We start from the raw sequence: 21,554 nt of genomic DNA on the forward strand, positions 1-21,554 counted from the left end.
TGCTGTAATTGCTGCAAATGGAGGATTCTTTGACGAAAGCAAAGTTTGATGTAAAAAAAATCTTATTTCAAATACAAATCATTATTTCTAACCTTGTCAATGTCTTGACTCTATTTTCTATTCATTTCACAACATATGGTGGTGAATAAGTGTGACTTTTCATGGAAAACACGAAATTGTTTGGGTGATCCCAAACTTTTGAACGGTAGTGTATGTATATATATATATATATATATATATATATATATATATATATATACACACACACACAGTGTGGTATATGTATATAAGCGGTGATATAAATACCTTGTGTTATACAGAGAATACAGTGTGGTATGTGTGTGTGTGTGTATATATATATATAGTGTGTGTGGTATATGTATATAAGCGGTGAGCATGCTCATCAAACCATGTAAATCTGTTTTAGGTATTTATGACACTTTTCTCAACAGTTAATTATATTCTTGTGTCATCTAAGTCATGTATGCAGATGTCTGGCTCAGATGCTAGAGGAAAAAGAGCTTTTTATGGTGTTGACAGACATCAAGTGACCCCACCCCTAACAGAAATTCAATTTAATTTTACCCAGAACACCTCAAGAGGACTCATCAGTCGATTCTGGTGTCCCAGAGCCCCCACCCCCACCCCACCCCACCCCACCATCCCTCACCCTAAAGTCTTAAACAACAGGTCCTTTACCGAGGGCGTCAAGGCTGTGTGACGTCAGTCCACACGCCTGCAGACGTAACGTGGCGAGGGAGGCGATGTGAGAGAGGGAGAGAGCCAGCCGTCTGATGCCCCCCGACGCCTCCTCGTTGGACTCCTCCGCCAGGAGAGGGTTGCAGGAGACATCCAGCACGCACAGCCTAGGCAGAGCGCTCACTGCAGCTCCTGAGATGCCGAGATAGAGAGACGGGAAAAAGACACTCGTATCCTGAATCATTTTCCTAACTTTTTTGTTGTTGTCTTTATTACCCAGTATAGCTGCGTCGGTGGAAATGAGTTGGCAGGCCACCAGGTGTAGCTCCCTGAGCTGTGGGTGGAGTTTATCCAGCAGGCCACGCAAAGCTCCGCCCCCGACGCCAACATTCCAGGACAAATCCAGCATTTCCAAGAAGGGCACACACTCAAGAGCCTCACCTGATGAAGAAGACGGAAATAATCGGGATGACTCGCAATCAAATGTCAAAGAATATTTACGTCAAAAAAAAAAAAGAAAAAATTGTGTGAATGTAGACCGCAGCCTCCGTCTTAAACCCCACCCAGTGCAGTGATGTCATCAGCGTTCAGCCTACAGCTGCACAGCTTCAGAGTTCTGATCCTGCCCACGTGCTGGATATGAGTGGTCAGTGAGGGCAGAGAACCGCCAATCAGCTCGTTCCAAGACAGGTCCATTTCTTCCAGCTGAGGCAGGCAGCAGAGCAAAGTAGCTGGCGGGCGATGAAGAGGGAGGAGAAGACAGCGACAACCATCAAGGACCACACACATTTCCAGCCCCTGTGCTTATGTATGCCCCCCCCCTTTTCTCCCCAATTGTACTTGGCTAATTGCCCCACTCTTCCGAGCTGTCCCGGTCGCTGCTCCACCCCCTCTGCCGATCCGGGGAGGGCTGCAGACTACCACATGCCTCCTCCCATACATGTGGAGCCGCCAGCCACCTCTTTTCACCTGACAGTGAGGAGTATCACCATGGGGATGTAGCACGTGGGAGGATCACGTTATTCCCCCCAGTCCCCCCCCCCCCCGAACAGGCACCCCGAACAACCAGAGGAGGCGCTAGTGCAGCGACCAGGACACACACCCACATCCGGCTTCCCACCCGCAGACACGGCCAATTGTGTCTGTAGGGATGCTCGACCAAGCCGGAGGTTTGCAAATGTGTGTGTATATTCATCTGCCTCCACTAAGTGTGTGTGTGTGTGTGTGTGTGTGTGTGTGTGTGTGTGTGTTCTCACCCAGCTCTAGTAGGTCGGTTGCAGTGAGGTCACAGTGAGCGAGCTTCAGGCTACGATGGTCAGCTGTCTTGCCCAGCTGGTGCAGGAACACACACACCCTCCCCCAGGCCAGGTCTCGCTCCGTCTGCACCGAGTCAGCTACAGCTGGAACACAAACCAGTCACCTGATCAGTCATCAGGTCAAACCTCGGCGCTCCCTCTGTAGCAGATAGGATGGACCACTAACTGATCTTGCAGGGAAAGTAAAGCAGGAAGTGTCAGGAAAGTTACGACAGGGAACTGGGTTATCGTAGCAAAGCTTTTGTCCCGTTTGTCCACCCACCAATTAGGAAGTGTCCCCGATTATTTCTCGTTATCTATTGGGGACTCATGGGGTAGAATATCATGAGACAGATGACGTCTTGTTGTAATAGGGTCGGGGTGATGTGAATATGCTCATTTTGAACATCAACCCGCTTGGTGGCCACCGGGAACTGTGGAGTACAGCGACACTCTTCAACTAGCCATCACTCAGCAACTCCAGTGGAGCAGTGATGGGGAGAATCAGTGCCTTGCTCAATGGCACATTAACCCAACCCCCCAACCAACACACACACACACACACACACACACACACACACACACACACTGATAGACAAACACTCTCACCTGGGCCCTCTCCTCTCCCCTCTCTGTCCTCGGTGTCTTCGGGGATCCCTCCTCTGTCCGAGGTACAAGACAGGACAGAAGGCTTCCTGTCTGCCGCCGTGCGCTTCCTGCGGATCTGGTTCATGATGAGGTCAAGAGGAGAGCGCCTTTGGCTCGTGTCCCGCCCCCGCTGCCCATCTGATCATTAAGAATGAGAGATCACTGCTATGAATGAAAGGACACTTGAAACTATCAATAGCATGCTTAATGACAGGAGGAGGAGGAGGAGATCTGGGTTGGCAAAATATAACACTTACAGATGGTGACCTTAAAGTATTTGATGAAGTAAAAAAAAGAATAGATTGGATTTATGATGTATTGGAGTGAATTTTGTTACGGGTCTGGCCATTTCGGATATAAATTGATTTTTTTTTAAAGCACTGGCATACCTGTGATTTTATTTATTTATTTTACAGTATCACTGCACCCTAACTCGAGCTGTAGTTGATCATGGTGGAAGATTTGTGTACTTTTAAACTCGTACCTCCGGATTACTCACAGTGGCGCCCCCAGAAATGTTCCATAGGGGTGGCCAAATGGGGCCACTGAAAATCTTGGGGTGGCACTCCAAAATCAAAAGCCATGACTGATTTTCGGGAATTCTATGACGCTGTTGTAGTATACCGTATAGCCTAGTGGAAAACTGTCAATATGAGAGTTAAGAAAAATATACATTATTGATTTAAATCAGGGGTCCCCAATAGGCGGCCCGCGGGCCACGTCCGGCCCGTGACGGGTTGATTTATGGTCCGCGAGAATTTTTGGAGAAATGCCAGAAGGAAGAATTTTTTTGATTTCCCTACCAAAAAAAAATAAAAAATAATTAATTTCTTAGTAAAAGTAAGACTAGTAATATATCGAAAAATAGATGAAAAATCTCTGTTTAAATTATAATACCTGCAACGTATCGACACCAAAACAAACTAACGAACAACATGCTGCTGGAGGTTGAGTGGCCCGTGGTTTTAAAAGTGGCCCTAAAAGTGGCCCGCTATGAAAAGTAATTGGGGACCCCTGATTTAAATGAACAGCACCTAATGCAAAATATCAGATAGAAGCATATTCTGCATAATCAGAAGCATACTCTGCATATGCGACTCGCGGCTGGGGGGGGGGGGCAGGGATAGTATCAGGGTGGCCGTGGCCACCCCTGGCCACCCCTTGGGGGCGCCACTGATTACTCGCAGTGTTAACGTCTAAACTTTGTTGTCAGCACTGATTACTTTGCAGGATTGTGATCCTATACAAAAACACAACAACACACCAGAAGTTTGGTCGCCTCCATCTCGACCTGGCATCTTACGCAGCTAAAGAGCAGGGTAACCAAATTGACAGATTTGCTTCAAGATACCATAAGCGGTTATTTTGTTGCCCGGTGCGGGATTCGATAGGAGGTGTATTGCACCACAAGGCGACACCACTAACCGCTCGGCTAAAGGGTCAGCAGACCCGTTAGCTAGGGGCTAACGTGTCTTATTAGTAGTTTACAATACTTTATAAAAGTGGGAGATGTATCGCCGTTGACGCGTTAAAACGTGCGGAGCCGTGTACAGAACTGATTTGCGGAGTTGGACCGTTTTGGGGTAATTTTCCCGTTTTCCTTTCGTGATTTTTTTTTGGGGGCCGGCTTCCTTGGTGACGTCACCGCCTTCCTTTCGGTTGCCACGCCCCCGGAGTGTGAAACCGGCGGACGCTGCAGATTTTTTAACACGTTTTTGAAGCTTTGTTTTAATCACACGGAATTGGCCGGGCGGTTACGCATATGTTTTCCTGGGGTACGGGTATCCCCAAAACACAGGTCTGAGCTCAGTTACCCCGCCACTTTAAATAAAGCGCGCAGGTGAAGTCCGCCGGTATCCGGTCTTACCGCAGGCGGGCTGCCCTTCGTTAGGACCGGTGTCGATGCTGCGCAACCGGGCGAAAGACACGTTAGTGGATGAGGTCCGACGTGACCGGGTTTAACTACCCAGCAGACGGACACACGGGACGGATGACCTCTCACACACGACTCCCGCCCTGCAGGCGTCTTACCTGCAGACTCCATCTGAAGACCTGCGCAAACAGCCGCCGCCGCTGCCGCCTCCGCTGCCGCGGTGTGTGGAGGAAAGTCACGTGGGGTCAAAGTCTGGACACAAAACGACATTCACAATCGTCGCATTTAGCAAATTTGGGCACACACGTGGATACACGATACTAGCTTGGAAAGATTGTCTATTGACTACGGGGTCCCAATTAATCCAGATTTCAAAAAAAAAAAACCAAATCAAGAAAAATGTTCCACCTGTTGGTTCAAGTCGAGCGACCCCTGCGGTGACGTCACCGGTCATGTGACGCTCAGCCGGCTCATGGCGGAAGTGCTCGGACGGGACGCCTTCGGTAAATATCTTCGTGGCGACATTTTTTTTTAAAAATAAACATTTTCGTCACGCCCGTGGTACACTTAATCTCTCTACCTCGGAGCTTATTCGACTCACACAAGTGAAGTTGGCATCTCTGAACGTTCACACTGAAATAAAAAGTTTACGGGTTAAAAGTGCGCGTACGTCTTACGGAGTAGCCTTTTAGCACAAAGCCAGCGCGTCTCGTCACTTCCGGTGACCCCAACGCAAAACCCAAAACTCAGAAGGTTTGTTCCAAACTCTTTTTATTTGATTTCGGTTGAAAGCTGCAGACAGCACAGTGACGTCTGCACTGCCCCCCCCCCTCTGCTGTTTCATGTTGAACAGACCTGCGGCTTATTCTAAACGTAGTGATCCCCATCAACGTTCATCATATAGGAGAGTTGGATGTTTAAACACAGGCATTAAATATCCCTTTGCAATTCATTGGAGCTCTGTATGCTTGATAACTGAAATGGTACAGATATCCATCTCCGGACCGGGATATGTCAATAGTGTCAAGAGAGCTCCTCTTCTCAATTTCCCTCCTTCCTCTACAGTAAATCAAGAGGGCAGATGACAGCAGTACTGCTGAAGCTTGTGTCTGCTTTCAGCTGTCCTCAGAACTGTACAGAGAGAGGAGGCATCTTGGCAACTATTGAGACATCCCCTCTGTTACTCCTCCCCGCTTCTCATCGTTTTTTATGAAAAAAATTTGAGACGGTTGCGTTGTCCTGGTGGTTGGTGCATCATCACAGCGACACAAACTTCCTTGTTTGTTCCTATCAATCATCGTCCACCGTGGGGGGTATGGTCACACCCCTTCTGATCTGGCCCCAGCCAATCAGACTGAAGGGAAGAGAGGAGAGAATCAATGAGACGGGAGAATGAAAAAGTAAATAGACTACACACACACAAGGCATTCCAATCTATCATCGACTTTTCCATCTCTAATCATATACATAAAATTGATAAATGCTTAATATAGCTAGTGAAATTCAAAAAATTTCCCCTTTGAATTTTGCTGCGTCCTTTCAGCTTTGAAATTCCTTTTGAAAACAGCAACTGATTCGAAACCACTCCATGCGTAGACCCGTTCCTCACCGCCAGTGTTTCTCCACACGACGACTTAAGGCGATCTTCTCTCCGACCTCGGTGCAGACAGGATTTGTCAGAACGATCTTGGCCAGATCAGCCTTGACAGCGCTCACTCGGCCTCCTGTTGACAATGAGCCGATGTTCACCATCAACACCTCGTTCTTTGACAGCTTCTGGACCTACAAGGACACATACACACAAATACAACACATATTAGTCTCACACATACAGACAGCTTTCCCCTCAGTATCCCATTTCATCAAACAACAAAATGAGAATATAAAATCAGTTCAACTTCACTAAACCTTGTTCTATGGATAAGAATCAACATCTGAATGTTTTATTTACGAAGCAAGTTTTCATATACCAGAAGCTTGTCCAAGGTCAAAAAGGTAAACTTAGAAAAAAAACAAAATTATAAAGTAGACTGAAAGTGAGACATATTTTCTGTACCCAAGCATGCTGAAAATATGGATTCCTATGTCTATAAAATCGATATAATTTCTCCATGGTGTCAATAAAGTGTCTTTGCAACATGGTTCCACAGTTTAAAAAACGACAAAAAGAAATACTAAACCAACAAGTGAAAGATGTGGTATGACAGGTTTACAAATAAGCAAAATCTTAATTTAGTTAGCAAATTGTGTAAGTGTGTGGTGGCAATTTTGAAGGAAGCTGGATTTCAAAAATAAAATACAGATCATTTAAAATTTAACTTGCATCTAAGATGATGAGTCAAGTCTTCACCTTTAATCCTAGTTATAGATTTGGCACAACTACTCCTGCGTATCAGACAGCATTTACATTACATATGAACTTTCAGTGTGTAAGTCATTTAATATGGTGATACTTGACCCAGGGGTCAGGAATGGGGAGGGTTGCAAGATTATTTCATAGGGTCATAAGATGATTAATGCATGGCTGGCAAAAAATAATATTTCCAAAATAGAAACATGGATGATGTCTGTAGTCTTTACAATTTATACGTTTCCGATAAGAATATTTTCAACCTCAAACCTCCATAAAATAGAAAAAATAGGAAAATAATAAGATCAGCGGACACTCTCATTCAAAGAGATGTACAATGAATGAACAGGTAGACAGTTAATTCCCTTGCTAAGAAGCACTGCTTAAAGTCACGTTGGCTGTTGATGCCGACACTCGGGTGGTCCCAGGAGTTAAAACCTGCCAACGCCTGGTTGAGGGGACAACTTCCCTAACTGCTGTTTGGACAATCAGACTTAATTTCCCCATGATGCCCTCACCTTGGCAGCCTTCTTGTCTCCCTCTGTGCGAACTCCCAGCAGCCTCCGCAGCAGGAAGTAGGAGATTTCCAGCTCTGTGAAGATCTCTGGCAGTGCTCCCACCGCGCCCAGCACCTGACCGACCATACGGTCCGCTCTGCACAGCGTTGGGTCAATCTTAGTGCCCACACCTAGAATTAAAATGCACATGCAGGCCAGATGTAAGTCATGCACCTATACCCTGAAAATCTGATTTATTTCCTGCCTTCTCACTAGCCAAACAAACACTGACGGATAGAAAAACATGCATTGATGCCCAGTCCACACGTGCACGGTATTTATGAAAACAGGGGTTTTCCTCCTTCGTTCTTAAAAAAAAAAAAAATCCCATCCACACAAGTACTGTTTAAAAAAGATCTCCATCTAAATGAAAACGCTACTCAACACAATGACTGCACTCGGTCCGCGGTGGTGTAGCGGTCTAAGCATCGGCTTTGTGTCGATGTGGTTGCCCACTGAGGACCAGGGTTCGTGTCCCGGTCTCGACAGATCCGACTATGGCCGGATTCGATGAAGCAGCAATAATTGGCAACGCTGTCTTTGGGAGGGGGGTGGAGTCGGCTTGTATTCGTCACATGAACGCGTCTGTGTGTGTGTCGGAAAAAGCAGTGGTTCGGCCTGGATTCGCCTTGTCACGGAAGTGGGGAGGCGTCTCCTTCGAGACTGCCGGCCGGAGAGATGCAGTTGGCGAACGCATGCGGTACGAGGGTGGGTGTTTGAATTAGAATAGGGAGCGATTGGCCACTAAATTGGGAGAAAAAGGGAAAAATCAGAAATAAATTTATAAAAAAAAAAACAAAAAAAAAAAAACACAATGACTGTGCTATCAAGACCATGCCCAAGGCTCCGTATTTTTTGTTTTAATTTTTCAAAAAAAAAAATCCAGGAATTTATCGGTGTTCAAACTGATCTGCTCCTTTTAAAAAATCTGGGTATTTTTCGGTGATAATAATCCATGGAAACATAAAATCTGGGTGAAAAATCAATTTAAACCGATCTGCTCCTTTTAAAAAATCTGTGTATTTTTCGGTGAAAATCGGTAAAAACCGAAAATGCTGAGCCTTGACCACGCCAAACCAACAGACGGTGACATAACCTTAAAGCCATGTTGACCAATCAGAAGCCTGAAAAAAAAAAAAAGCCAACAACACGCCAAAACCCCTGTTTTCCCGGTCTACACGCCAACACTGAAAACAGCGTTCTGAAAATCTTCACCCTGGAAGGAGTTTCCCAAAAGGTCCGTTTTCAGTGACCTAAAATGCAGGTGAGTGTTAACGAAAGGCCGATACGCATAAAGAAAAAGGCTACACTCTCAAAAACACCTATGAACGTGTGGACTAAGCATTGGTCCTTACTTAAGTACCCTATCCAGCAACTACCCTAACTAAAAGGGAAATTTCCCCAATGGTTTTGTAGTTGATTGAAGCAAAAAAATCTTCACCGTGTACTATATTGACGGAGGAATCGATTTTTCTGGCGTTTTTCACATGCTGACCCTGTCACAGATGGACCAAGGGTGAACATTGATGAATTTTCCCTGTAAGAGAGCAGAGCTGCAGTGAATATTGGACTTACCGATAAGGCCTCCGGGGGCAGCGTACTGCAAGTCATTATGCTCCGCAAACAGAGAGACGATCTTGGAGAAAATGGGCTTGCACATCAGCTTTCCTTCCTGGTCTTTGGACACAATGCCGGGGCGAACCTCCAGCTCCTGACCCACCTAGAATGCGTGTGTGTGTGTGGGAGGGCAGAGTGTTAACAGCTTTCGGGGGGTGAATTAAAAAGGTTACTAACACTGCCAGGGTGTCTCTGCTTAATAGCACACTGGGTAACAATAATAACAATAAAGGCGGCCCGACCAATGGCCTTTAGAAAACAGGTTAAGATATTTGGATTCAAATCACGAGAATAGGGCCTGATTCTGTATGGTTTTGGATCTGGTTCTGAGTGTTGAGTTTTAATGTGCCATCCATTCAAACTGCCTACAGTAACTTCATTTCATCTCACAAATCTGTGAGTCCGGGGACGAACTAGGTGGTAAATTTGAAGATAAACCAGCCACAGAAGCTGCTGAAAAAAGTTTTATGGGGGCGTCCAGGTGGCGTGGTGGTCTATTCTGTTGCCTACCAACACGGCGATCACCGGTTCGAATCCCCGTGTTACCTCCGGCTTGGTCAGCGGTTGGGAAGCCGGATGTGGGCATGTGTCCTGGATGCTGCACTGTTTTGGGGGGGTAGCGGGATCCTTTCACGCGCTACGTCCCCCTGGTGAAACTCCTCACTGTCAGGTGAAACGAAGCGGCTGGCGACTCCACATGTATTGGAGGAGGCATGTGGTAGTCTGCAGCCCTCCCCGGATCAGGTGGAGCAGCGACCAGGACGGTTTGGAAGAATGGAGTAATTGGCCGGGTATGATGGGGGGGGGAAATCAACAACAAAAAAAATCTGCCCTTTTTGAAAGCAACTGCTACTTTTTTCCACCACCTTTGTTCTGATGAAATCTTCCTTTGTCTAAGAGAGAGCTCATGAGAGCAAACCAGATAGTTTCTCAGTTTCAGTACATTTACAAATTTATCTATTGGCCGAATTCACGTTTGTGACTCAAGATGGAAGAGCTTGACAGTTGAGAAAAAAAAGCCGAACCTTGAGCACACCCTTCAGAATACTGCCTCCCGCCACGCCTCCTTTCAGGTCGTCCACCTCACAGCCCGGCTTGTTCACGTCAAACGATCTGATGACTGGAAAGGAAAAAGATACATTTAAAACCAAGCAACAATGTTTTGTGAAAGAGAGCTGAGAACCAGAGAAGGCTGAAGTAACAACACCAGAGAATCTCTAAAACCACTACTGTCACGCGAGTCATCAAGATAAAATAAAACCCACAGATACTGTACATCACAAGAGAGGAGTTACCCCGCTACTTCTCAGAGTACTGAAACTTCACCTCCTTGTGTGCGAATTTATGGAGTCTTTTGTGTGTGGTCTTACCAATGAGTCTGGGTTCGGAGGTGAAGTCTCTGATGGGGACCGGGATCTTTTTGACGATGTACTCACACACTACCTCGATGTTATATTTGAGCTGGGCTGAGATTGGAATGATGGGAGCACCCTCTGCGACCGTACCTGTAAGAAGAGAGACGGTAGGGGTGAATACAGCCAATATCAGGTAATGATGACCCGATGACCTTTTTTCACTTACGTAGCATAGCTAAAATTCAGTCTTTCCTGTCCATGGCTGTCACAGAGACATGCATTTGTTTCATCTAGACTTGATTACTGTAATGTTCTGTTTTCAGGTCTTCAGATGTCTCAGAATGCTGCTGCTAGAATCCTAAATAAATCTAGAAAATTTCAGCATATTACACCAACTCTTGCCTTCATTGGCTTCCTATCCGTGTTAGATCAGACTTCAGGGTGCTTCTGCTGACTTATAAAATCCTAACAGGGCTTGTCCCATCTTACCTGTCTGATCTACTTAAACCATACAGTCCATCTCGAGCTCTCCGCTCTCAAAATACAGGGCTCCTGTGTGTACCCAAAGTTAAGAAAAAGTCAGCTGGTGGCAGGGCCTTTTCCTGTCGGGCCCCGTTCAGGTGGAATAACCTGCCTGCTGCCATCAGACAAACAGTCTGTTTGAGTCCTTTAAATCCAAACTCAAAACTCATCTTTTTGTCTTAACCTACAATTAGTTGCCTTTAAATTGAGTGCTACACAACCTGTACTGCATGGCGGGTCGGTTTCTGTCTCAATGAATTTACCAACCACTGTTCTGCTGACGAGGTTATAGAGTATAGATTGACTATTGCAAACTGTTCTCTTCCCTCTCTCTGAATGATGTCTTCTCTTTTCTCTTCTTCTGTGTATGTGAATGGTGTGATGAGTCTCCTCTGTGAGCACGTGCAGTCTGAGGTCTCCATGATGACGGTGGTCGCTATCTGGACACTGCTTGGCATCCTCCTCATCAAATTGTTCATATATCTTATAATTCCGTTATAATTCTGTTATCCTCTGTCAATGTTGTATTGTGTAAATTGTGTAAACACAACATCTATTGCACGTCTGTCTGTCTTGGGAGAGAGATCCCTCCTCTGTTGCTCTCCCTGAGGTTTCTTCCTGTTTTTTCAGGGAGTTGTTCCTTATCCGATGAGAGGGTCTAAGGACAGGATGTCGTGCTGCTGTAAAGCCCCCTGAGGCAAATGTGTAATTTGTGATATTGGACTATACAAATAAAACTGACTTGACTAAAAAGATAAAGCATGACCTTTCAACTTCCAAATCAAAGCTTGGTTGCTGGATGGGCCATGGGTGGGTGCAATGGATGGGGTTTGTGGGAGGTGCAATAGGGTGAGCTGTGGAATTAAATGTTTTTTTTTATTCAACTCCTGAAATGAGGTCTGTAGTCAACACAGATCTAAAAAATGTAGATATTGGGCTCTACTGATAGTCTTCACAATTAAACACCATATTTATGAGTTTTTAAGTGTAAATACCGTTGACGTGAGTAATAAGCTTATGTTAGGCTGACCTGTGAATGCTGTTTCTGTTAGCAACTTGTTTTTCTACAGTATATAAATGCTTAAAATTCACAAAATGACACTTTCGCACATATCAAAACATAAAAATCTCTTAAGCTTGTGTTGACAATAAACCAAAAAATGTAAAAAAAAAAAAGAGGGAACCCATAGCTCAAAGATGCCAACTTGCAGATTTTAGGAATCGAAAGTACACCCCCTATAGGGAAATGTGGAGAGTCCAGCTGTGCGGTTTAATGAAACTGTGTAGTGTGTAGCGGATATCATGTCGTGCTACTTCACTGCGGTATTGTCAGAATGTTCTATTGTCAGATTTAAGTTGGAAACGTGAAAGACAAACTTCTGAAAAATCCGACAACCAAACTATAAAAGTATCACTTCCTTCCACTGTTCTCTCACACGAACACACGGCGCATGTTTACCCTGTACGAATGCGAGGATCTGCTCATACTGCTCCTTGGCCTGGCTTTCCTTCACCAGGTCAATTTTGTTCTGCAGGATCAGGATGTGCTTCAGCTTCATGATCTCTATGGCCGCCAGATGCTCTGAAGTCTGCGGCTGGGGACAGGACTCATTACCCGCTGGCAGAGAGAGAGAGGGGGGGGGGGGGAGGCAACCAGACATGGATGAGTTAGTCAGATAACGGGTGGCCAAAGGCAGATTCTTATAGTCCAAGTCTGCCCCGACTGTTAAAGCTACAATCATGAAGATCGTAATTTTTGTTTAACTTAAGGACACATCCTAGCTATTGATAAGAATATCTAAAAGCTAAGTGTTTATGTGTATGATGTATATGTATCTATGTATGTATCAGTGGTGGCTGGCCAGTACAGGGTGCTGGGGCACCGCCCCCTTCAAATATCAAGAGATGAAAATCTACTTAAACATGTTCAATATAATTTAGTTGTATAATGCAAATAATTATGAAATAAAAGTGTTTTCAGTCTGTGAGCGCCTGTCAACAGCCATTAAATATTGGTTCCAAATGGTATTTGGTTAATTTCTGTCTTGAATACATATACTTCCTGGGTGAGGGGTGCTGGCCAGACGATACCCTATGTATGCCCTCAAACTTGTGGTGAGCAGGTGACCTGAGGCTGCTGTCTAATTGGTTCCTTCAGATTTTCCATGGGGCGCAGTTCCATGGCACTCCCACTTTTATTGGCAGTGAATTGGTATTGTTTTAATGGTTTTTGATCTAACGTGATTGGACAATTCTCGTGGCTGTCAATCGTGTTCACACCCACTATGACGCCTCGTCTCGACTGTCAATCATCCACCGTCTATGAACCCTGATAAAATCTATAGGCTACATTGTCCTTCTTAATAACTCTGTGACTGTGTGGACATTAAAGCAGCTGTCAGGTGTGCTGCACCAAGGTAAATTGCCCCCCCCCAATTTTTTTTTAGCACCAGCTGCCACTGGTATGTATGTATGTATGTATGTATGTATGTATGTATGTATGTATGTATGTATGTATATTTTTCTACTTTTAAATTTCATGTTCTTCATATTGAGAACCCCACCAATTCAGATTCCTGGGCAAAATAAGGGAGGGGGGGGAGTTTTAGTCTCACCGATCAGCAGGAGAGCAGCGTCCATGACAGCTGCTCCGTTTAACATGGTGGCCATCAAAATGTCGTGACCGGGACAGTCCACGAAGGACACATGTCTAGAGAGTGAGAGAAACAGAAGGAGAAGAAAAGGAAAAAGCTTTGAGAATTTTTGCTCCTTCATGAAATCTTAAAACAGGGGGAAAAAAGTCACAAAAAATGCTTTCAAAAACCTCTCACACAGGCACACAAACACACTGAGTCAACATTAAAAGAACTCATGCGTCCAAGAACCTACAGTACCAGCTAACCACTCACTTTAAACATACAATACCAGGTGACCACTCATTTTAAACTTACGATACCAGCTGACCACTCATTTTAAACACACATGCACCTTTATATCCACACAGAACCCTCCTCTTTTACTGTTAATAACCTTGTCCCAAGACTGAGAAGGAGACGGCTACTATTACCACAATAAACCAGTCTATCCACATCTATCCTGGTGATTTAAGACTCATTTCAGGCGTCCGGATGGCGCAGCGGTTTATTCCGTTGCCAACCAACACGGGGATTGCCAGATCGAATCCCCGTGTTACCTCTGGTTTGGTCAGGCGTCCCTACAGACACAATTGGTCGTGTCTGCGGGTGGGAAGCTGGATGTGGGTATGTGCCCTGGTCACTGCACTAGCACCTCCTCTGGTTGGTTGGAGCACCTGCTCGGGGGGGGGGGGACTGGGGGGGGGTAGCGTGAACTTCCCACGTGCTACGTCCCCCTGGTGAAACTCCTCACTGTCAGGTGAAAAGAAGCAGCTGGCAATTCCACGTGTATCGGAGGAGGCATGTGGTAGTCTGAGGCCCTCCCCGGATCGGCAGAGGGGGTGGAGCAGCAACTGGGACGGCTCGGAAGAGTGGGGTGAGACTCAATGCAGCGACGTGTCAGATTAGGCAGAAAGCAAGGCGGTATGAGTTTGTAATGGAAAAGACATTGTGATATGGCTTCAGTAGATGTGAAACTGCCCGCTTTCTGAGCTTGACTGGCACTGACCCCATTAAAGCCCCCACACTTCTGAGCTTGACTGGCACCAACCCCATTAAAACCCCCACACTTCTGAGCTTGACTGGCACCAACCCCATTAAAACCCCCACACACTGTACAGCTGTGGCGTCTTGCATGTTTAGTGTATGTCACATTGTGCGATAGGTAAATCAGTAAAATCCTGATATATTCCCTTATCGCACAACACAAGCTGAAGTGAGGCTACTGTCACACATTGTACAAACAACAACGAGCAACCAGTCATCTATGTTGGCAACAAAAAGGTGACCTGGTCCTGCAGACAGTTAAAGTGGTCTTGCAGGAAAACAAAAAAAACAATGGCAATTTCTGTCATGAGAAACTCAAAAAGAAGAGACAACGTGGATTATCGATTCTCCAAAGTGAACGTGAGGCACAGCAGCACATTTTTAGCAGAACGGCCTGGACACGGGTATTTTAGATGAGCGGATGACCCTCGTTGATTTCCCGACAGCAATACAGGCATGCTTGTGCACTCACACACACAGAACTTGAGCGGTGTGTTCTTTTTGTTAAAAACAGGAAGCTATATATCCTGTAAATTCCCATCGTATGGATGTCGTCATTTTCTATCACGCTCCTGTCGGTCATTCACCAGGACAGCGTTGTAGCCTTAGTTTTTACTGTCATATCCCCTGACAAAGTACACGACAGCTGAACTCTTCTGACACTGCTGGAACTTGGTCTGGGCCTACAACCGTGCTCTGGCAGTCTTTAACTCTTCCACACCGAATGACCCAACACAGCCAACCGCTGTTCACGGCGAACGATTTGCCCACATCAAGGAAATCCAGTCTGAAAGCGTTTTTACAGAGATCCTGCAAGACTGCCGTGATCAAGATCCGTCTTTATGCCGGCTTTGTTCTTTTGCCCTGAACCAGAGAAAGGCAGCATACAGGCGCACCAGTGTGTGAGTTTATACAGATGCCAGCGGTCTGAAAACATAGGTGTCACGACATGTAACACTACAGCATTGGCTGTCCCGTCCAGCCGGCTGTCCCTTTTACACAGATGTCGATTCAGCTTTGTGCCGACCTCCGCTGCTGGCTTAACGCAGGAGCAACAATGACCTCCCCCCCAATCCTGTGTTCGTACCTTTAACACAGAACGGTGAGGCAGCTTAACAACATTCCCACCATGAAAAAGACTGTAAAAAGCCTGTGTGACGGCCTTACGACAACTGATATCGAACTGCGGGTAGGGAGCTTAAGGTCAACTTATTGATGAGGGGAAAACTTACTCTAAGTTTTGTTTAGTTTTTCATGTGCTATTTTTTATATTTTACCTTTTTAAAAAAAAATTATTTCTAGTTTTTCCCCTTTATCCCACCCGATTAACCCAATGGCATATGGCCGGAACTCTTGTTGAATAACTCCCTGGCTCACGTTTCCACAGGAAGAAGATAGTCGTAACACCAGCTTCCTTCAAACTCGTGTTGGCTGCTCTCCCAATTTTACACGTTGGTGCCTCGCATGGACTGCATTACCTTCAGGCCGCGAAGGAGACGTAGGGAGAACGCTTTCGGTTGCTTGGCTGCAGGCGCCCGGATGGGCCAGAGGGGGTCGCTGGAGAACAACGAGTCCCCGAACACAACACCGATCTACACCCACCATCCCTCGGGTAAGGGTGGCCTAATGAATGCCTTACCCAGTGGACGCTCTGGCCGTGACTGGTTACGGTGAGTCTGGGATACGAAGCTCCCAGCCACATGACGAGCGGATTGCAAGAACGGCGATTTATTCCACTCGGCCATCAGAGCAGCTTTACCTTTTATTATACAGCTCAGGTAGACAGGACATGGGGGGGGGGGGGGGTGACGTGCAACAACTGTCGCCGGCTGGATTCGAACTGGTAACGTTGCAACTGCCATCTGGTATGCCCACTAACCATTTGGCCGCGGTGGCACCCCTAGGTTTTCATGTGCTTTTAAACTGCCTTGATTGAGGTCACAGCACTGAGATTTCTCACTAGCGGAGTGGTTTGCTCCTTCAGCTCTTGAGGGACACTCTGGCCTTTGTCACTTTCGGCAAACTCAAACATCACATCAACACAAACCACTTCTTAGACAGCCCTTTCAAGATATTCCAAGATATGCTTAACTTTCTCTTCATCAAAATGCCACATCATGTCCTTGGTGTTTCCTACATGAGGATCCCACCAAGCTTAATTCCTTTTGGTTAAGAATTCTGTTGTCTCAAAGGTTAAAAAAATACACCACCGAAATCCGAGGAAGAATTTCAAAGCGGTGGAAAGGATAGAGCAGCTGAAGGCCACGGGGCTGATCTTCATATAATCAATCCAGATTAAAACGCCTAACTAAACAAGTAACCGCAGCGACAGGTGGATTGGTTACCTGCCGAATGGGACTTGTTGAAAAGGGTAAACTTGCAAATTTACAAGTACATGGCAGGTGTTATTGACTGACAAACCTGAACACATAAATACAAACAAACACAAATGAAATAGTTAAAATACACAACGAAAGGCAGAGTATGTTGAATCCACCCCTCTCACCTGACCAGCTTGAAGTTGCCCTTGGTGCCGGAGATGTCTGTGGGGAACTCGTCTGGCGTGCTGCTGCCACATGACCTGTAGCACTCTGGCCTGGGACAGCTGAGGTCGTCCAACATGTACACCTTTCACACCAACACCAGGCCGGAGGGGACCAATGAATGACAAACACAGAGGAAGGAGAGGATGGAGAGATGGAGCGATGATGACAATACAAGCTGAAGTGAGGATTATAGTCTGATTGGGTTTCTACAGGCCAATGGTATTCTGCCAAATGCATCGGACAAGTGGTAAAAACTTGTTTAAAGTGCTTGACGCCATTGCCACTGGAGCCACATGAGCACCTGTCTTTGGATTATATCAAAACAGAGATTTCTCTCCTGTGTCTAACCGTCCCAGTTTTTTGTGGAAATCTAATAAATTGTGTAGTTTTTTTTATTCATTTATTAACATCTGGAGTGGTTACACACAAAATTGAGACCTCTGGCACGTCATTACACCACTTAATTCCACTTCTATTGCCTCAAATGGTCTTGTGCAACAAGCAAGGGCAGTACTGCCACAATACATGATCCTTTATTCACCCACAGGAAATGACGCTCACTACGAGGCACGTAGGGCTGGGTATCATTTAGATTTTAACGGTACTACTACTCTCTCTCTCTCACTGCTTATCGATCCGGTACTTTAACGGTGCTCTTACCAGTTCTTGTTATTAAGAGAAAAAATGAAACAAATTAAGAACAGAATTAACAGTTTTATTTTGTCATATCTGGAGAGAGCGTTACTTTTAATCATCTACCCATGTCTGCATAGTTTAGTTAACTCCATGTGGGCTCTAGGCTGCTAGCATACATAACACATCTGAGGTGGACAGGCAACGAGAGATGAGCTAGGCAGTCGAGAACTGTGCATTTCTCCACCTGTATTTGATGTACTTTCGCCAGATGTTTCAAAAGATCGCTTGTGTTTCTGCCCTTACATGCAAAATACTTGTGGCAACGAGCCTTCTCACCATCGACCCTAGCGACGTATAACCACTTCTGACTGTTTAGTTCTCTCCACCATTGTCACTAAGAGCAGGCTCTGTGGGTCCGTGTGTGTGTGTGCACGCGTACATCTAAGAGAGGGGCAGACAGAGCTGGCCCCACCCCTCAGCATACACATACGACAGGCTCCAAGAGATCTCTCTTCTGGATTGGGAATAGCAAAAACGCATCACAGATGAATGTCTTAAATCTTATTACAAATTAGAAACGGAGTTGGTGATTTAAAAGGTGCAAGGTAACGTTTATGTGGCCTAAATAAATAGGAAATATGTTTTCTTAATTTCTTTAATCCCAATAGTAGAACTGTTAACGTTGGAACTTATCAATACCACGCTCTTTGATAATTTAGCACCGGTGCCCATTTAATACTGGGTTTCGTTACTCATCCCTAGAGGCATGATAAAAATGAACACAGGATTTTGGATGTGTTTTTCCTCAGCAATGGCTTGTTGGTGATAGAGGTTGCAGCAAAAAATGCGTGGTCCTTAGCTGAAGAAGAAAAAAAAACCCATCTAAACTCCCTCATTCATTCATTCATTTCTATCACGCTCTGTAGCGAGCATATCAATTCGTTAAATTAACAGAAAAATTCCACTGTCACTTTAAGATGAGAAAGTGAAAGCAAACAGGCTGAGGTCAGGAAGAGAAGAATAAACCCGTTTACTCTCATAAACAAATAATTAACAGATGTTTCCTTAGTGGGACTTACCTTAGCATTAGCATAGCCTAGCTTGATGGTAATGTTCCTCTCCAGCTCATTCTTGAACCTGACAGTGTGCACGCCCGAGATGGCCTTCACCACTGTGGACTTCCCATGGGCTACGTGGCCGATAGTGCCTGAGAGACATTAAAAAAGTAAAAGACAGCGGGTCAGGGAAAAGGATTTTTTTTCCAAAAGAAAAGAAGGGGTTAGCTAGCTGTCAAAAGGGCTGGGAGACCAGACTGACTGGCTACAAAACACAATTTACAAGTTGTAGAATGTTTTTCCCAGCTCAGTAAAGGAATTGGGGTAAGACAGCGGTAGTTCTAAGGAGCAGGTTGATGACTTTACATACCAATGTTGATGGTGGCCTGTCTGCTGATGATCTCTGGAGAGAGGGGGGTCAGTTTAGTTACATCCTAAAGAGCAAAGCTTAAATTAGTGTCGTCAGTTGAAATACAAAATTCTTTCATGGTACTTCTTCATGAGTAGGCCTACTCTCCTCTTCATCTTAGAAATGACACATATCTACAGTGACAGTCCAAATTCATAAATCCAGAGATACTCTTTGATACAGTATCCAGATGGAGGTACAAAAGTTTATAATAAAGGTTTCTCAAACAAAACCCCGTTTGAGATATTATCCATGTCAGAGGTTCCATACATTTTCACAAATATGTGGATATTATTAGCACAAAAAATAGTCTTGATTTATGAACAGTGGTCTGGGATCTGAACACATGGGTGAGGGTCCAGCACAATGACAGTCAGTCAAGTCAATTTTATTTGTATAGCCCAATATCACAAATTTGCCTCAGTGGGCTTTACAGTAACACAACATCCTATCCTTAGGCCCTCACATCGGATGAGATACGTCAGTGATGCAAATGACAGTCAGTGATGCAAACACAAGATGTTAACCATGGGAATGTATGAACTGGACAATCAAAGGTTCATCTACTGAATACTACAGGTTGACGGTCCTGTATGGTGCAGTCAGCAGAGCGCCTGGTGTCCATCCATCCATCTACCCATTATCCAAACCGCTTATCCTACTCAGGATCACGTGGATACTGGAACCTATCCCAGCAGTCATTGGGCGGCAGGTGGGGAGACACCCTGGACAAGCCGCCAGTCCATCACAGGGCCCACACACACACACATACATACCTAGGGACAACTTAGTACAGCCAGTTCACCTGACCTACATGTGCACCTGGTGTTACGGTGGCATACACCTTGAGCATGGCATTGACGCTGCCAAAATTAGGGGATCAGTTTCCACTGGGGCCAATGACGTAATGTGATGCAATCAATTCATTGTAAAGCATTTTGTGTCCTCAGGCTACAAAAGTGTCATTTCATTTCAAGTTATGGCTTCACCAATCAGACATGTAGCCTACGCTACACTACAATACAGCACCCATCACACAGAGGTCCCGTTGTCCATATGCCATGTTCGCCAGTGTGTATATATGTCTCTGAATCCTCTTTCACACCAAAATCGGGGTATTGTCCTGCGTTTCATGTCCTGGGATTGTTGATAAGCCCCCCCCCTCCCCTTTCGATCACCAAGTCGGTTCCTGGGTTTTTTTTCTTTTCCTCCCGTTCACGCACACTGGGATAGGGAGAAATATTTGGCCACTGACAAACAACGTTTTGGTCTTTATGTATACCAGTATCTCTACTGACGATCCGGGCAAACCCCGGGATTTCTCAACAGTCCTCGGTGACAAAGGTACACGTTGCTGACTGTGTACCTGCACCATACGCAAGCCATCGGCGTTTTCGATGTAATGCGAACAACGTGGAAGTACCACACATCTGTCACCTCCTGTTACACCAGTTGTTGTAACCGAGGAAGCAACGCGATATAAAGACACAGACCGTCACATACACACCGCCATTAGCTTCTGTATGAATGGGGAACTGAACACCGGCGTCTCGACAAAACCCACGCCTCAGTCCGGGGCCCTGGCATCGGCCAGTCATGTGCCGGTCGGTGCGTCGCAACGCACGGCTTCAGGCGGCTCAATACTTCATATTTCACGGCCGTTTTAAGAGGAACCGGCCAACCACCGTCGACACATAATTACATCCGTAAATACACACTCACCAAAGTGTTTAGATCTTGTTTGGAAAGATGAGGTTGACCCAGCGTTATACCAGTCTCGTCGCCCGCCATCTTGAACGATAAAAGGAAATGTAGCCGTCCCGGCGATTGCCTTAATAACCATAACGGGGAAAAGGCATTTTGAAAAAACACCGGATTTTTGACGGCGACAGACACTCACGACATTAGAAAAACCGCAGTTGCGTCCATTATTCAGCACACTGGAAAATGCGATGTATAAATCAGAGAGACGTCTTTATTGGACTTTTAATTTCGAAACCCCAACTCAGAGAAAAAGGGGTCCTTTCTCAATGGCTGACGCAATGTTTTTGTTCCCAGGCAGAACGCGCGATAAATTCGGCGCTCTCGCTTTTCTGCGAGCGCCGCTCTCAATATTCGTGCTGCTGTTCGCATTATGTCGGGTGTACCGTCTTGTGCGACTTGTTTATGATTCATACGCGTTCCCATCCATGTGTCGGGTCCGTCGGTAACAAAAGACGTCACGCAGCAGGCTTTTTGTAGTCACGCAGCGCCATTTGTATTCCCACTAACGACATGACAGGAAGTAGTAAAGCGGACGCTGCCAAACTACA

General features: G+C 45.6%; 2 protein-coding genes across 3 annotated transcripts in view; both read right to left on the bottom strand.

Annotated features, from left to right (window-relative positions):
• The window catches only part of lrrc31 (leucine rich repeat containing 31), a 10,678-nt gene extending 5,768 nt beyond the window's left edge, over positions 1–4,910 (bottom strand). For both annotated transcript variants that reach the window (XM_056299518.1, XM_056299517.1), the window contains exons 1-6: positions 4,674–4,910; positions 2,604–2,780; positions 1,956–2,099; positions 1,263–1,430; positions 976–1,140; positions 700–891 (exon numbers count right to left, since the gene is read on the bottom strand). In XM_056299518.1, coding sequence (XP_056155493.1) covers positions 700–891; positions 976–1,140; positions 1,263–1,430; positions 1,956–2,099; positions 2,604–2,780; positions 4,674–4,785 — 958 coding nt within the window. In that variant the 5' untranslated portion in view covers positions 4,786–4,910. The remainder of the gene's footprint in view (positions 1–699; positions 892–975; positions 1,141–1,262; positions 1,431–1,955; positions 2,100–2,603; positions 2,781–4,673) is intronic.
• Positions 4,911–5,268: 358 nt separating this feature from the next.
• On the bottom strand, positions 5,269–21,058 carry eif2s3 (eukaryotic translation initiation factor 2, subunit 3 gamma). Its single transcript, XM_056299274.1, has 12 exons — positions 20,965–21,058; positions 19,204–19,267; positions 18,858–18,985; positions 17,103–17,224; positions 13,532–13,626; positions 12,376–12,534; positions 10,410–10,544; positions 10,065–10,159; positions 8,998–9,142; positions 7,384–7,553; positions 6,125–6,297; positions 5,269–5,869 (listed from the first exon to the last, which is right to left on the bottom strand). The coding sequence occupies exons 1-12, from the start codon at positions 21,031–21,033 to the stop codon at positions 5,806–5,808; spliced, it is 1,419 nt and encodes a 472-aa protein (XP_056155249.1). The 5' UTR covers positions 21,034–21,058; the 3' UTR covers positions 5,269–5,805.
• Between the last annotated feature and the right edge of the window lie 496 nt (positions 21,059–21,554).

The sequence above is a fragment of the Lampris incognitus genome, chromosome 19 (assembly GCF_029633865.1).
Source record: "Lampris incognitus isolate fLamInc1 chromosome 19, fLamInc1.hap2, whole genome shotgun sequence".
NCBI classification, from domain to species: domain Eukaryota; kingdom Metazoa; phylum Chordata; class Actinopteri; order Lampriformes; family Lampridae; genus Lampris; species Lampris incognitus.

Coding starts and splice junctions, on each gene's coding strand:
- eif2s3 (XM_056299274.1), bottom strand. CDS start 21,033: ATGGCGGGCGACGAGACTGGTATAACGCTGGGTCAACCTCATCTTTCC. Junction 12,535..13,531: donor CGCTGCTCTCCTGCTGATCG/GTGAGACTAAAA, acceptor TCTCTCTGCCAG/CGGGTAATGAGTCCTGTCCC. Junction 10,160..10,409: donor CTCCGAACCCAGACTCATTG/GTAAGACCACAC, acceptor TTTCCTTTCCAG/TCATCAGATCGTTTGACGTG.